Consider the following 14,514-nt stretch of genomic DNA (forward strand, 5'->3'; position numbering starts at 1 on the left):
TGGGCAACTCCAGGCCTCGAGGGCCGGTGTCCTGCAGGTTTAGATGTGTCCGTGATCCAACACAGCTGATTTAAATGGCTAAATGACCTCAACATGTCCTGATGTTCTCCAGAGGCCTGGTAATGAACTAATCATGTGATTCAGGTGTGTTGACGCAGGGTGAGATCTAAAACCTGCAGGACACCGGCTATGGAGGCCTGGAGTTGCCTGTACTTTATATTGTCAGGTATAGGTCCTTATACAACAGGGGTGTTCTATAAAGACCTATACCTGACAATATAAAGTGCCTGGTGGTAACTGTTGTGAATTATTAGTTTATAAAGTGGCAAAGCTACACTTAAGGCACTGGTGACATGAAGGGTTTATGGAATTATGAATATGAACATCAACTAAACTAGAGATTGTATGATGATGACACTATCCTATAAACATGGATAAATTACATGACATACAACTTTATAGATTGTGCTTAGATATCATCTTTTTGTTTTTTTGACTAAAAATTTTTTGCAGCTGTTGGACCAGTTATTAGAGCAGCAGAAAGTCTGAAAGGCCAAGATTTGAACAGAAATTGTGCATTTTTCACTACTGGAACTCTGAACATATAAGATTTACTTCTTTACACGAATAAATGTAATAAATAAAATAAAAAAAGGCGCAACACAAATACTACTCCAAAGTCAACAGATTTATTTCCTTTAGCACTGAAGTTGTTCACAGTAACATCACAAGGGAATACATTGCAAATGGTTATCCTGCTCAGTAGTAGCGCTCAGTACCGAAGAGTCCATTCTGTGTGCTCTGGATTCCCACAGTAGAAAAAGAGGAAAGCGAATGATGAAAGGTATTGCTTTAATTTTTCTTTCTGACAACTCAACACACACCCAGATGGGCTGAGTGAGTGACCCAATTGCCAGCAAGGTCCCTCTTTGAGAGAATGAGTAAGGAGAATGCATTGCACGGTTACTGTGTGCACACAGTAATCAAAAAAGAGAAAGGACAGCAAATTAAATGAAAATGTAAAAAAAAACAAAAAGGCAAATTCAAATGAATGCACATAAAGAACTGAAACGTGTAGAGAAAAGGGGAAGAGGAGAACAATTCCAACGACAACATGCAAAGAAAAGACAAATGCTGAACATGCAAACAACCATACAAGGTCAAAGCTAAGAATAGGGATCCCCTTGTTTTTTTGTGGTTTTTTTTTTTTCTTTTCTTTTTTAAATAAGCTTGCCAGTAAACTCGGCTTATTTACAGAATGAGTGTTTGGTGAGTTCTGAGCCGTCATACGCGCACGGGGCATGGGGAAAAGGACAGTTATCAACAAAGGGTTTGTTCCTCTCAAAGAGGCTAAAACTACATTCTTAAATTACAGTAAATTATTTTCCCAAACATATATTACAAGGTTTCTTGCATCAAAAACCAGGGAAAGCAACAAACACACACAAATGTTTTCATTTCTCAGTGGTCAAATAAATTAAACATGACAAAAATATCCTTAAATAATCTGACATTAAGAAACATTCTCTACATCTTTCATATAAATAAACAATAATAAATTAAATAAAAAAAAAATGACAAAATACAGTAAAGTACAAAAATATACACAGCAGTTCAATATTGTCTGAAACCTGCAGATAATCTAAAAGAACTTGGGGAATAAAAGAGAAAATTTAAAACATACTGAAATGGTGTAACTCAAGACAAATGTTCAAAGTGCAAAATAAAAAGGAGACGACTAAGCAAAAAGGCCTGGTCACACCAGCAAAATTTCCTGGGCAATGTTAACGGTCAACGCGCTAGCTAGCAAGAACTTGCTAGCGCTAAATCCAAGATGGCTTTTTGAGCATTTCTATTTTTTACCGTAATGGGCTCTTCCGTCTGAAGTGAGAAACTAAGTTTAGCTAGCAAGTCTGCAGCTAGCTAACTAGCCCATTTAGATTACTATTCGTGTACCTCACATTAACAAAGGTTGTTTTGCCGTTATCGCTAGCAGTTGCATTATTTCTTGACTCCCCACGGCCTCGGTTGCAGGTCTCTTCCTGTATGTGAGCTCCATCTACTGTTACAATGAAACATTTCAAATGCTGGTGTGGCCGTGCCTGTTCGTGAATACAAAAGAAAATATGGCAAAAACTCTAAAACATAATGCCACTACTACACTTTTTGACACTAAGCAGGGACATAGTTTAGTCTGTACAACAGAATAGATCATTCATTTATATAATATTACCACCGCCAACCCTCTTTATCATACTTTTATGGGCAGTCTTTAATTGCAAGAACCCATGTACAGAAACACCACAGAGCGAGCTAAAAGAACCTGCTGCTCACAAAGAAATATGATTTTAAAAAGAATTACAATCCAGCCAGTGTTTGTTGATCCATCCGTCCACCTTTGCTTTCTTCCATCGCTCCTGCATCCCATCTCGATTTCAAGTTCATCACGCGAACAGGTTGTTTATGCCGAGGTGTATGTGTGGGTGCATTTTTTTATGTACATGTAGGAGAAATGGAAGAAAGAGGGAGAGGGTATACATGTGTGCAGACTGACAAACGTCACTGTCTTAAGGCTTTTTTTCTTTTTCTTTTTACAAGTCTTCCAAGACGTGTCTGTGTTTGGTCTGGCGGGGTGAAGTGTACTCTACTGATGCGGCAGCAGGAAGAGACTCAAAGATATAGGGCGGGGGGAGTGGATTCAAGTGGGCTAGGGAAGTGGTCCTCAGTCTTTTCCAGTTTCAAACTCTCCTGGTGCTGGCAGGCCCAGCAGGCCGCTGTCAGCCGTCTCGCCAAGGTTAATAGTTATTATGGATGATCCCTGGTGGCAGAGACAAGTCAAGCCATCACACATGTGAGGAGGACACATAGAGAGGGATACAAGGTAGGGACGACGAAGCTACATCTGCTACTTATTGTAAAATACTGATCGACTTTTAAACTGAAATAGCCATTCCCATTATTAAGTACAAAATTTATAGGCAAAAAGTAGATCTTCTTGTTTTATTCTTAACTAAAGGGCAAAGTTAGCAGCTCTCCTAATTTCTCTTATTTAATGACCTGATTACTGCTTTCATCTAGTCATGCACAGCTACGGCTCCTTAAGGTTGTTCCTGTGTCCTGCTGCTGGCAGCCATCTTTGTTTTGTCTTTGCCAGGGGGGCATTTAGAGTCATTAGGTGGGGGCTGGTTGGGCTTGCTGCTGGGGGTATGCTTGGTGGGGGAGCTAGGCGTGGCGCCGGGGGAGTGGGACGCTTGGATGTTCTTCTCGTCTGAAAAAAGCTGTTTAATTACGTCAAAGAAGTTACTCAACGGGCTGCCTACACAGACGGGAAGAAAAGAAAAAAGAGAAAGAGAGAGAGAGAGAACAAACAACAAATGAGCAATGGGGTTAACATGAGGAGAGGAAGAGGACGTGATGGAGGAATGAGAGGAGTGGAGCTAGGAAAGGAGACTCTTACGACCGAGACAACTGAAGTCAGAGCTTTTGTTTTTAGGCCAGACGAAGAAGAGGTGGCACCAAAACGACACTGGTTGTATCAGGACTTCCATCACTTTTACTGCGAGAAGTTTTTTTGGTCTCTGAGTCTCAGTTTCCCTGCAACATGGAGAACCAACAGGAGCACTGGAAGACATTTCGAATCTTACCATCAGAACCGCGCCACCAAATCTCAGCTGTGCTTTTTAAACAGCGTTCAATTACATTTTCATAAACCACCAACACATAGACTGCCACCCTCAACAGATGGTAAATTTAGCCATTTCAGTCTAAAAGTGTTTCCCCACAAACATTAAAAAATATGACTTCACAGCACAAACGGCTCAAGAACATATGTCGACAAACCGAAGGGCGAGATCGCAGTGGCTATGTCTAATAAAATGTTTTTGATAAAAAAAAGCTTAGTCAGCCTGTCCTAACAGGCTTTGAGCCTGCATTAGTTTCTAATTTTGTTAATGCAGCATTAACGTGTCATTTAATAAAAGCCACCGTCTGTACTGTAGATGATCAAATAACTGGTTTATTGTGACAGTGAAAAATAAAAAAATGTCCCGATTCTCAGCAGACTCTAGAGATACAGACTCTAAGAGCACTCTTAGTCTTCCACATCTTCCCTGCAACAGAGTAAAAATAGGACAGCATCCTCCTTGTGAATAGAGGAGATATAAAAAAAAAAATTGGTGGTTTTCCCTACATTGCTTTTTTTCACATTGGTGACTGACTGCAAGTAGCTGAAACAAGCACAGTGTTTACACGGGACAGCTGGTGAGGGAAGGTCTGCAAACTGTCCCCTAATTTACAAAAGCAAATTACAATCAATCAGAGTTGGTTTGTGCCAATGACTGCAGCTTCTCTTAGAAGCATCTCGTCAGACATGACTCAGCTGTTTGCATCCTGGTTATATTTCTATATGAAGACAAGGTTGCTGAGTGACTTTGTCATTCTGCAGTTAAATCGCTGTCCTGCAGCAACTACATCAGGAATTTCTGTTTAGATCTCTGAGGTTCTGGCCGGACTCTAATCAGTTAGTATACATTTCTGTCTATTTAGAATGGCAACAGATCTTTACCAGTTTATTAATCTGTCTATGAATGGCTGCAGAAGTGGCAACAATGAGTTCATTGCACACAATCACAATAATCATGATAACTGTGCTGCAGTCTCCAACCATTGTTTTTTATTGTGTTACTTTTGCATTAAGCAGTGAGATAAAGGGCGGTAAACCATATCAGTGCAAATGTCTTCCAAAGCTCCAGTTAACTCACCATTATACCAACATCCATCACAACAACATTTGATAAGTCTTTTGATCAGTGCTTTTAAACAGCAATGAATGAATAAAACATGCAACAATACAGCACGGTGCACACATTAATACACATTACAGGGTTAGTTTAAAACGGTACATCCTTCAGTGAGCACATCTGTTGGTGTTGGTTTTGAATGTGCGTGAAGAGTGAAGGCGTGTCCTGAGAACTTACCATCGTCCCCCTCTGACAACACGCATACATATGTTCCATTTGTGTCTGATCTTTTGTTCAAGTGAGGTTAAATATGGACAGTTATAGAAGAGGGGTGAACAACCTGGTATCAAGCATTATCATGCAAAGGCTTAATCAGGCTAGTAAAGCCCCAATGCCAACCTCCAACCCCAAACACACAGAAATATAGTCATCGTATCAAGTCATTGTGTTCCCTAACTCAGCCAAAACTACCGTGGAAACACCGCTGACACTACGTAGCCCAGTAACTTTGACCAAGTGGGCCAATTAGTGGGCCCCACTACATTTAAAATAATCTTTTACATAAAGAAAGATGCCCGTTGCCCCTCAGACTGGAGAATTCACTGCCGTCCATCATCGTCCTTATGAAATCATAAACTGGATGTCTCTGTGTTTAGAAAGCTTAATGGTCAGTCTGTGTGGCTTTTGAACAAATTATTTTTTATTGTCCATCAATAAAAAAAGTTGTTAAACACTAATAATGAGGCCCTTTTAGATTTGTCAGGTGAAAACATTTTTAATAGTGCTGTCAGCGTTAATCTCATTAAAATGACGTTAACGCCAAAACCGCATTAACGCGGCAAATCTACGTTAGCGAGTTAGCGTGTATCGCCCCGTGCGTGGGGCTGGACGGGGCTATCGCATTAACGAGCTAACTGCGCTAACGCGTTGATGTCGTGCAGCCCCACGCACTAACTCGCTAACGTAACGCGTTAATGCGGTTATGGCGTTAACGTCATTTTAATGAGATTAACGCTGACAGCGCTAATTTTTAACACACTGCTGTCATATCATACGTTGTTTTCTTATTGTTCATGACTTTCATCAGTGAACAAAAATTCCAGATGATTTTGTCACAGATGCATATTTTTTTGTTTCAGAATGATATATTCATCAAATTAAAGAAAATTTAAAAAAGAAAGACTCAGGAACAAATGTGAATAAGCGGCTATCTTTCTGGCACAAACTGAAAGAATTTGAATCTAATTTTTAGAAATAATTTCTATACCTTGCTTAATCCTCTTTTTACAATGATTTTTTGGCCTTTATTGGATTCGGACAGTGAAGACAGACAGGAAAACCGGGAGAGAGGGAAGAAGACATGCAGCGGATCGGACTCGAGCTCAGGATCTCCGGCCATACGGTCGCCTGCTCACCCACTGAGATAAACCTGCGCCCAGACTCGCTTAGTCCTAGCTGAAAAGCTAAAACTGACTAGCTAAAATGAGCCATAAGAAATATTAGTTAATTACATTTTTTTTTTTAAATGTTCCTATTCAAAGAGCATTATTAAAATCCAATAAAACTTAAACATGCCTCTGTTACTGACACTGGTGGAGCTTGGGTCAGAAATTGGCTCAGTATGTTGATGCATCACATTGGTTTTGTTTGATTAAAAGAAGTCATTGAGTTGCGCACATTCTGGGCATATTTTTTTAAAGAGACCAAATTTCAAAAGCCCTCATCAACACTAATGTTTGTCTCAGAATAAACAACTGGAAAAATGAAGAGGTGCCTCTAAGAAACCCTCCTGTGGATTTAAATCATCAGTTTCTTGTTGTAAAAACCCCCAAAAGCCAAGGGCGTAGATTTGGTTTTGGGATTGGTGGGGACGGATGATTCAACCACCGAACCCTGCAAGGTTTCTTTCTTTTTTCCTTTTTGTCTTTGCTTCTTGATAACAAAAGGAGAAATATACTACCCTGCATATGCTATTCTACATGCTTTTAAACCATTTAAAATTACAATTCATAGTTTTATATGTGAATTATAATGTTAAATTACTATTAAACAAATGACTGACTAAGTATTTTAGACTTTAGTTTACTTCAGCCATATATGTATGTACAAAAAACTTGAATTTTACAATGTTTATCGGATAAAATAAGTTACACGTCACTGTTATTATTGTCTGGCCGGAAACAGGCCGGGGGTGTCCAAATTCAGAGGCTGCGTCTTCCTGAGGACCAGGTGTTGTGCCAAAAAGTGATTGTTTGCCAAAAACTGATTGCTTGTATTTAAACTGCTATAAATAACTTGTTGGTCTATAATATGTGAAACATATGTCAAATGTATCCCTCATGAATGATATCACGTCATCTTGAGCAACAAACAACATTCCTGTAACAAGGTAGAAGCCGCAATCAGGTTTTGGCAGTGACTTTATGTATCCTTTATTTATGCAGTTAAAAAAAATTATTGTTGACTTTAAAAATGTCTCTCTTAAGAGTAATCTGGCCAAGACGACAGCTGAAATTGCAACAAATGCAAAAATAGTTCTGTAAACATATTTTAAGTGGACAAAAGGGAGCTGATTGATTATAATGTAAGTACAATAACACAGTTACAAAAATACTTGAGAAACAGGTAATTTTGTAATTTTATATATATAACCCCTTTGTAATACCTGTTCACCAAAGTCTATTTAGCAGCATACGTAACAATATTACACATAAAAAACACACGGAAACATTGGAAATCAGTTTTTAGCAGGCAATCACTTTTGGGCTCAGATATTTGACGTTTACACAGCTACATTCTCGCCTGAAAATATGTTAAAAGTTTATTTTGCGACCCAGAAAGAGTAATAAGAGTAATATTAAAACTAAGTAGCTGCAGCAGTAGTAGCCATTATTGGAAACTGGAATTAGCTGGGCCAATCTGGGATATGGTTTTTCAATTTTGTTGTCCAGGTGAAAATCGGGAGAATGGTGGCTCCGGGAGATTTTCGGGAGGGGCACTGAAATTCGGGATTCTCCCGGAAAAATCGGGAGGGTTGACATGTATGGCCCTAGCATAGCCTGTAACGTTATTACGACGGACACATTTTATGAGTGAACTTGACTTTAAGTGACTTGCAGGTTTCTTTGAAAAATACTTTCTTATATCCAGGTTCTTCCTTTGCGCTGCCGTCCTCCTCTCCTCCTCGCAGCGCAGGCTTGCCGCTGCTAAAACTAAACAGAGCTCCCTGAAAGGCTCAGCCAATCACATTGGCCATATTTGTCACATGAGGTAGGACTCCAGTAGAGAACGTAATTTAAATGAGACGTTGACAGATCTTTTTGTTTTTTCTTTCTATCGGTTTTGTTTTTCTTTACTCGAAAAGATCAAATTATTGGTGGGGACAATTCAATAATCGCTGGATATTGGTGGGGACACGTCCCTTCCGTCCATGCCAAATCTACGCCCTTGCCAAAAGCACTTTCTACTCTTCATTGGAAATACTCCATTAAAATGACTTGTTACGATGAATTATATTTTATTTGCAGCTCACACGCTCCCAGACACACGTGTTAGTGCAGACAGAGTGTGTTGGTGAAAGGGCCTCCAGGACGTTGCCAGTGTGTTAAAAGCCAGAGTTAAGGTGGTTTGCCGGGAGTTCCCGGACGCTCTGGGCCTTACCACGCTTGGAGGATTTACTGGGCAAAGAAGCTGAGCGCTGAGAGCCATCTGAGAGCAAAGGACAGTGTCAGAAACACCAACCCACGCACTGAGGCCGCGTGCTTCATCAACACATGAGCTGAAGCCCAACATCAGCAGGGCAACACATTACACTCCCTCTTGGCATGAGTGGACTCCAAACACATGAATGTTCAGCTCATTTCTTTCTCCTGTTTGCTATTTTGCGATCCTTCCTTGTTGTGATATTTTCTGTCTTTCAGTCATTGCTAGATTGGTTTAGGTAGAAACATGTCGACTTAAGCTCTTAATCCAACATCCAACTGAAAAACCTTAATGTTGGGAGTATTAAGCCTACTAACTTATATTCAGCATATTATGGGCGAACCTGCTGCAAACAGTTTAGTCAGAGTGGCGAGCTAGTCTGACGCTCTCGTTACATTTTTCTATAGGAACCAAACTTTACAGGATGTTGGTGAAATGAGTGAAAATGAAAAAACCACCTAAAGAAAACTGACAGTTAGAAAAAATCTCAACATTTGTTCTTAGCATGGACAAGTGCTGTAAATAAATGTCCTAAAAATGACATCTTACTGTAATTATGGAGTGGATGGATATCTGCAGATGGTGTAAAGTCTTGCCTGATTTTTCTTTTTATGTCCTCAGTTTTCAGTCTCAAAACAAATATATATGCAAAAAATAAAGCATTCCTTGGTAATGTGGACCAGTCTCATCAAAAACTGTGAAATAATGAGACTTAAAGGCCCAACTGTGCTACAGAGCGAGCGATTTACAGTCTGATCTCTGTTTGCAAAGACTTTGGGTTTAGGGAAGCAGAGAGCAAAACTTCTCTGTGCTGAATGTTCACAATCCTTCCTGATCTTTTTAAAGATGTTGACATGATTGTACCAATGCAAGTACGCCCCTCACGTGTTGGTTTGCCCTCCTAATTCAAACGTACCTGAACCTCTTTGTTGTTGTTTTTTAGAAAGAACAATCGAACACGGCTTTCTGACAAAGCTAGCATGGACTGGATTCGAAAAAAGAAGACAAAAAGAAGCTAGTGCACCACTGTGACTGTTCTAAATTTTTGGGTAAGAAGTAAAATCTAAACATCATCATTAGGGCTGGGTTTTGATGATCGATTTATCGATTAAAATCGATTCTAGCTTGGATAACGAGATATCGATTCATTAAAATCCTGAATCGATTTTTAAATAATCTCAGAATCTCAGGTTGAACCTCACAAAATTTCTACAACCACCAAACAGGTAAAACAGTAAATGAGAGCAGGAACACTGATTCTGCTCAAAGACGTAAACACAAAACGCGGAGTGAGCGTCGCCTCAGAATCAGTGAGCTGTCGCCTTTCTCACCCGACGGCACGAACACGGACATGTCGTCGGGGCTGAAAGCCGACAGCTCGCTGATTTTGAAGCGTCGGCGGCTCCGCGTTTTGTGTTTACGTCCTTTTTGTGCTCTGAAGCTGCAGGTTTCATCTCTCTCCAAACAATACTGACTGAACCAGCAGCCAAAGACGATCCAAACTACGCTTCACATAAACATCATCATGAATTTCCTCTGACTTTTGCTGCTTTGCTTCCACCACGATAAAAGTCACACTTCATGTAGAGGTCTCTCTCTCTCTCTCTCTCTCTCTCTCAGGAACAGTTTCCCATCTAAAAATCTCTGTTTTTTGCATTATTCGCTTACTTATTACCCACCAGTTGGCCACTGTTTTTTTTTTTTTTACTTACTTCTGACAAGAAAGCCTCATTTCTGCTGTTCAATACTGAACAAATGTAAACTTTTTAAAATTATGCAAAATTGCAAAGTGCTGTGTGTCTAACCAAACCTCTGTAACTTTGCTAAAAAACCCAGACCAGGAAAACCGCCTTCATGTTTTTCTGTGTTTTATCTTCAGTTACTTTGACACAAAGGCCTCTGCTGTGATGCTCACACCTTTGATAAAGTCTCACAAGTGGCAGCTTTCTTTTTATATATATAAAAATATCGATATGTACTGATAAGTGATCAGAATTATAATATTTCTGACTGTCTGAGGCAAAATTTCCCTGATTCAAAATTGAATCGAATTGAATCGAATCAATTCAGGACCTTGTGAATCGGAATTGAAGCGATTCTAGAAATCAGTGACGATACCCAGCCCTAATCATCATCATCACAACTGTGGGGCCAAACTAAACAACCACGGGGAGAAACTTGCTCCTCTGTAGCTGTTTATCAGCAAGAAAGTGAGAAAAAGGCTGAACATTCACATGGCTGACATTTCTTTACATTCACCTTCCACAACCTTGCATATATACAAATACACACAGAAGCCCAGAAGACTGACGTCTTTACAGCTGTCAGGGGTTTAGCACATTTTATCACACATGCAGATTTGCCTTCTTCCTGCTGCACAGAGATCAACACACACCATATCACATACATGTTTGTTCGACATACACTGTAGAGCATGCTTTCATTTTAGTACCAGACAGTCACGTGTGTGAGCGTGTGTGTGAATGGCAGCTCACCCAGAACCATCAAGACACATTCGTGAGAAACGCGACACAGTATGAAAATGCTGGCTTTCCCCAGTAAAGAGGCCAGTTTGCAAAACTGCGTGTGTGTGTGTGAATGTGCATGGTTCTGGGCTTTCATTCAGCATGCGAGCCATTCAAATCATCCACGAGGCTTTAGAGGAAGCTGTGGATGACAGAAGCTGGGTGACATGGAGAGGCAGGCCAAAGGGAGAGAGACAGAGAGATAAGAAAGAGAGAGAGATGTGGCTCATTGGCACATCTACATAATGGTGGAAGCGACTGAGGCTGTGCATACAGTGCGTGATAGCAGTTCCCATCTGTGGCAGTAACTGTTGATAGTGGGTCCTTTAAGCTGAGTGTGCGATTCCTGCAGGTGGACATCTTTCACAATATCACTAGTAATGATCGTGACTGGCTGTTTGGCAGAATCATCCATTTCAAAACTTAGAGTGACTACTTTTGCGTGTCAGTGCTCCTGTGTGTGACGCTAAGGTCAGGTTGTAATTTCTCTGCTTCACCACAAGAGGGGACCATTATCAAGTAAATAACCACAGATAAAACGAGAGGAAGACCACCAGAATACCACACTGACAAACAAAACTAACACGGACAGCTGGAGAACACAGACTTTCTTTTCTTCCATATTTTTTTCCCTAATGTTTCCATCTATATATAGGCAGCCCCCAAAATAATGGCAAACGTCCCAATCACATCAAAGGTTTGAAAGAATTGTGGGATTGTTCCAGCGTGTTGACACTAATCAGACAAATGTACTTTTCTCCTTCTTGCAGACGAAAATGCTGCATGCACAAGCAGCTAATCCACAAATGAACAGTTGTAAACATCCATTAGCCGAACCTACAGTTTGCTTGTGTGTGTGTGTGTGTGTGTGTGTGTGTGTGAGAGAGAGAGTGTGTTTCTGCTGAGTCAAGTGTGAGGTCAGAGCCAAGCTGCTCGTCTATGTTGAATTATTTACAGTTTGAGATACACTTCTTAGTGGCTGTAATCAGTCCTGTGAATGTATATATACATCTCAGTACATAACACTGCCATGTAGACTGTGTGTGTGTGCTGGTGTGTTGACGTGCACACCATGGTATGTGGCAGGGACATGCACGTGGAAATGCCGTGTGCTAAAAGCAGTGCGCCGGGCTAAGCTGAGCCGAGGTTGGCCGCAGGTGTGGCTGTGCTGTGATGCGAGGAGGGAGGGAGGTTGTGAGGGCGTGGAGGGTGGGGGTTGTAGGCGTGGTCGAGGACGAGTGGCGAGGGACTCCACTTACCGGATATCTGTGGCTGGATGCCAGGCTGGTCGTTGGAGCTGAGCAACTGGGCCTGGATGGTCTCCACCACACGCTTGAAGCGTCGGCTAGGGCCTGTTGAGAAACCGGGTCCTTCTTATAATCCAGACTTGACACTGTAGCCACAGGGCTGCAAGGAGTACTTAAAAAAGCAATACTAGGGGTGCACGAGTGGTTTTCGTAAGCATAATTTCAATATTGTGTGTTTCCCACTGAAATCATTTAGTGTTAGCACTAGCAGTCCACGGGTTCAGCTCAGCCAGCAGTCACAGCAGACGTAAGCCCGCATCACCTGATACCACAGGCAAATCTCTGATGGCTGTTCTACTAAGTGCAACCCATGATTCAGTATATTGAGCAGCAGTAATCTGAACTATTGTCTGTAAGACTTTCTCAGTCTCTCACACCGGCTTGTTTGGAGCGTTGTCTCAGTTTGTTGTGGTTCCTATGCATTCACTGATGCACGGCTCTCTTAAGGTTCAGCAGCATTTCAGGCTGACTTCTGGATTTGGTTCTTTTTGCTGGCTGTGTTTGGGATCACTTTCCTCCTAAATGACACCATTTTGGCTAAGCTTTAGCAGATGGCTCCAGATTTAACACTTTAATACTTGGGTACACAGAGAAGTTTATGGTCAACTCAAAAGCTGCAAAGTTCCCAGGTCCTGTGGCCGTAAAACAAGCCCAAATCATCACCCCTCCCACATACATAAACATGCTGTAAGTGGTAGCTACAGTAAATTACTCCAAATGGTTGTAGGTTGTGAGCAGAACAGTCACTGAAAAGCACAGTGCTGTGTTCAGTGTCACAGGAAAGAAGAAAACAGTCCCTGTTCGTGTTGCTGAGGCGTCCCAACGAGTTCTCCAAAGCAGAAATGTGCATGTTTGTTCCTGTTTAATATACCAGCGGTGTCCGACTCCAGTCCTCCAGAGCTACCGTCCTGCAGCTTTTAGATGCGTCCTTGTTCCGACACACTGGAGTTGGACACGCCTGACCTACACTCATTCACCAGACACTTTTTTAGGTACACCTTGCTACGACTGGGTTGGACCTCGTTTGGCCCTCAGGACTGTCACAGATTCACCAAGGTGCTGGAAACATTCCTCAGATCTATGACACCAATCTCTCGCTCCCCCAAAGATCTAACAAAAAGACCCCAGAGGGGTAGACTGAACTCCTTGCCATGTTCAAGAAAGCAGTCAGAGATGATCTGAGCTGTGGCAATAATAACTGGTACTAAGGTAGGATGGAGTCATGCATTCTTGCTGTTTACATGCAATTCTGACTCCACCCTCTGAATGCTGCAGCACTCCATGTAAAATTATTAAGCTCTTCAGCATACGCTGGTTGCCATGAGTAGTTATTTGAGTTGCTGCTGGCTTTGCTGTCAGCTCCGTCTGGCTGTTCCTCTGACTGGGATTATCACCCAGTAAACTGCTGCTCACTGGATATTTTCTCCTTTTCTAGACTGTTCTCTGTAAACTCTAGAGAATCTCGCCATGCTTAAAATCCCCTTTTGCCCCATTCTGATACTCGACTTGAACTTCAGCAGGTCATCCTGACCAAGTCTGCATGCCTCGATGCACCGTGTTGTTTCCATGGTTTTCTATGTGTTGTGATGTATGTGGTTTACCTGAGAGCAAGGTGAAGGTGACAGAATATATGCCGTTCTCCTTTGTGGCGCTGGTGCTCTCGGTATAGGTGATGTCCACCTGGAACTTCACCGGCTTCTGGAAAACCGTCGGACCAGCTGTGGACTTGTACTCTGCCCGGAAACTGGTCTGAGAGATGACGCTGTGGCTCAGACTGGGAATCTGGGGAGAAAGACGGTGGGAGAGGGTAGGAGGGTGAGGTTGGTGGAAGAGCAAAGGTGGAGTGCTTCTGAGTCAGCAGCACTGGGCACGTAGACACAGACAACTTGCGCATCAGTTAAAATGGCAGCATGGATGTAAGAGAAAGAGACGGGAGCAGAAGGAGACACTGTGTTGGATGTGCTACACCCTAACATGTGGTGACATTTTGATGCATAAGCGGCGGAGGCCACGCTAACACCAAGACGTGAACAGACAGCAAGCTGTTGCACAGAGCTGTTGTGGAGGACCAGCGTGGATCGTCACGATATTAGTCAGGTTTTAATCTCATGGCTGGTTGGTGTACATGAGCATTTGCATTTTTCTCCTGGACTGCTGGACTTCTATGGTCCTGCTTTGTGAGTTTCGCGCTCACTATAGCAGGTTTTTATCACGCTCATGAGGGAGCACCTTCACCGCATA

The 14,514-nt window shown here is 41.8% G+C and overlaps 1 protein-coding gene across 9 annotated transcripts in view; it reads right to left on the reverse strand.

Annotated features, from left to right (window-relative positions):
* Positions 1 to 670: 670 nt before the first annotated feature.
* Positions 671 to 14,514, reverse strand: part of LOC146394208 (serine/threonine-protein kinase BRSK2-like) — a 142,501-nt gene continuing 128,657 nt past the window's right edge. For 8 of the 9 annotated variants that reach the window (XM_084918962.1, XM_084918996.1, XM_084918883.1 and 5 more), the window contains 3 exons: positions 13,875 to 14,055; positions 12,226 to 12,318; positions 671 to 3,316 (listed from right to left, as the gene is read on the reverse strand). In XM_084918962.1, coding sequence (XP_084775088.1) covers positions 3,099 to 3,316; positions 12,226 to 12,318; positions 13,875 to 14,055 — 492 coding nt within the window. In that variant the 3' untranslated portion in view covers positions 671 to 3,098. The remainder of the gene's footprint in view (positions 3,317 to 12,225; positions 12,319 to 13,874; positions 14,056 to 14,514) is intronic. The other variant, XM_084919080.1, reaches the window with a different exon arrangement.

Source organism: Perissodus microlepis, chromosome 1 (assembly GCF_051167445.1).
Source record: "Perissodus microlepis isolate ML-2025 ecotype Zambia chromosome 1, ASM5116744v1, whole genome shotgun sequence".
Classification (NCBI taxonomy): domain Eukaryota; kingdom Metazoa; phylum Chordata; class Actinopteri; order Cichliformes; family Cichlidae; genus Perissodus; species Perissodus microlepis.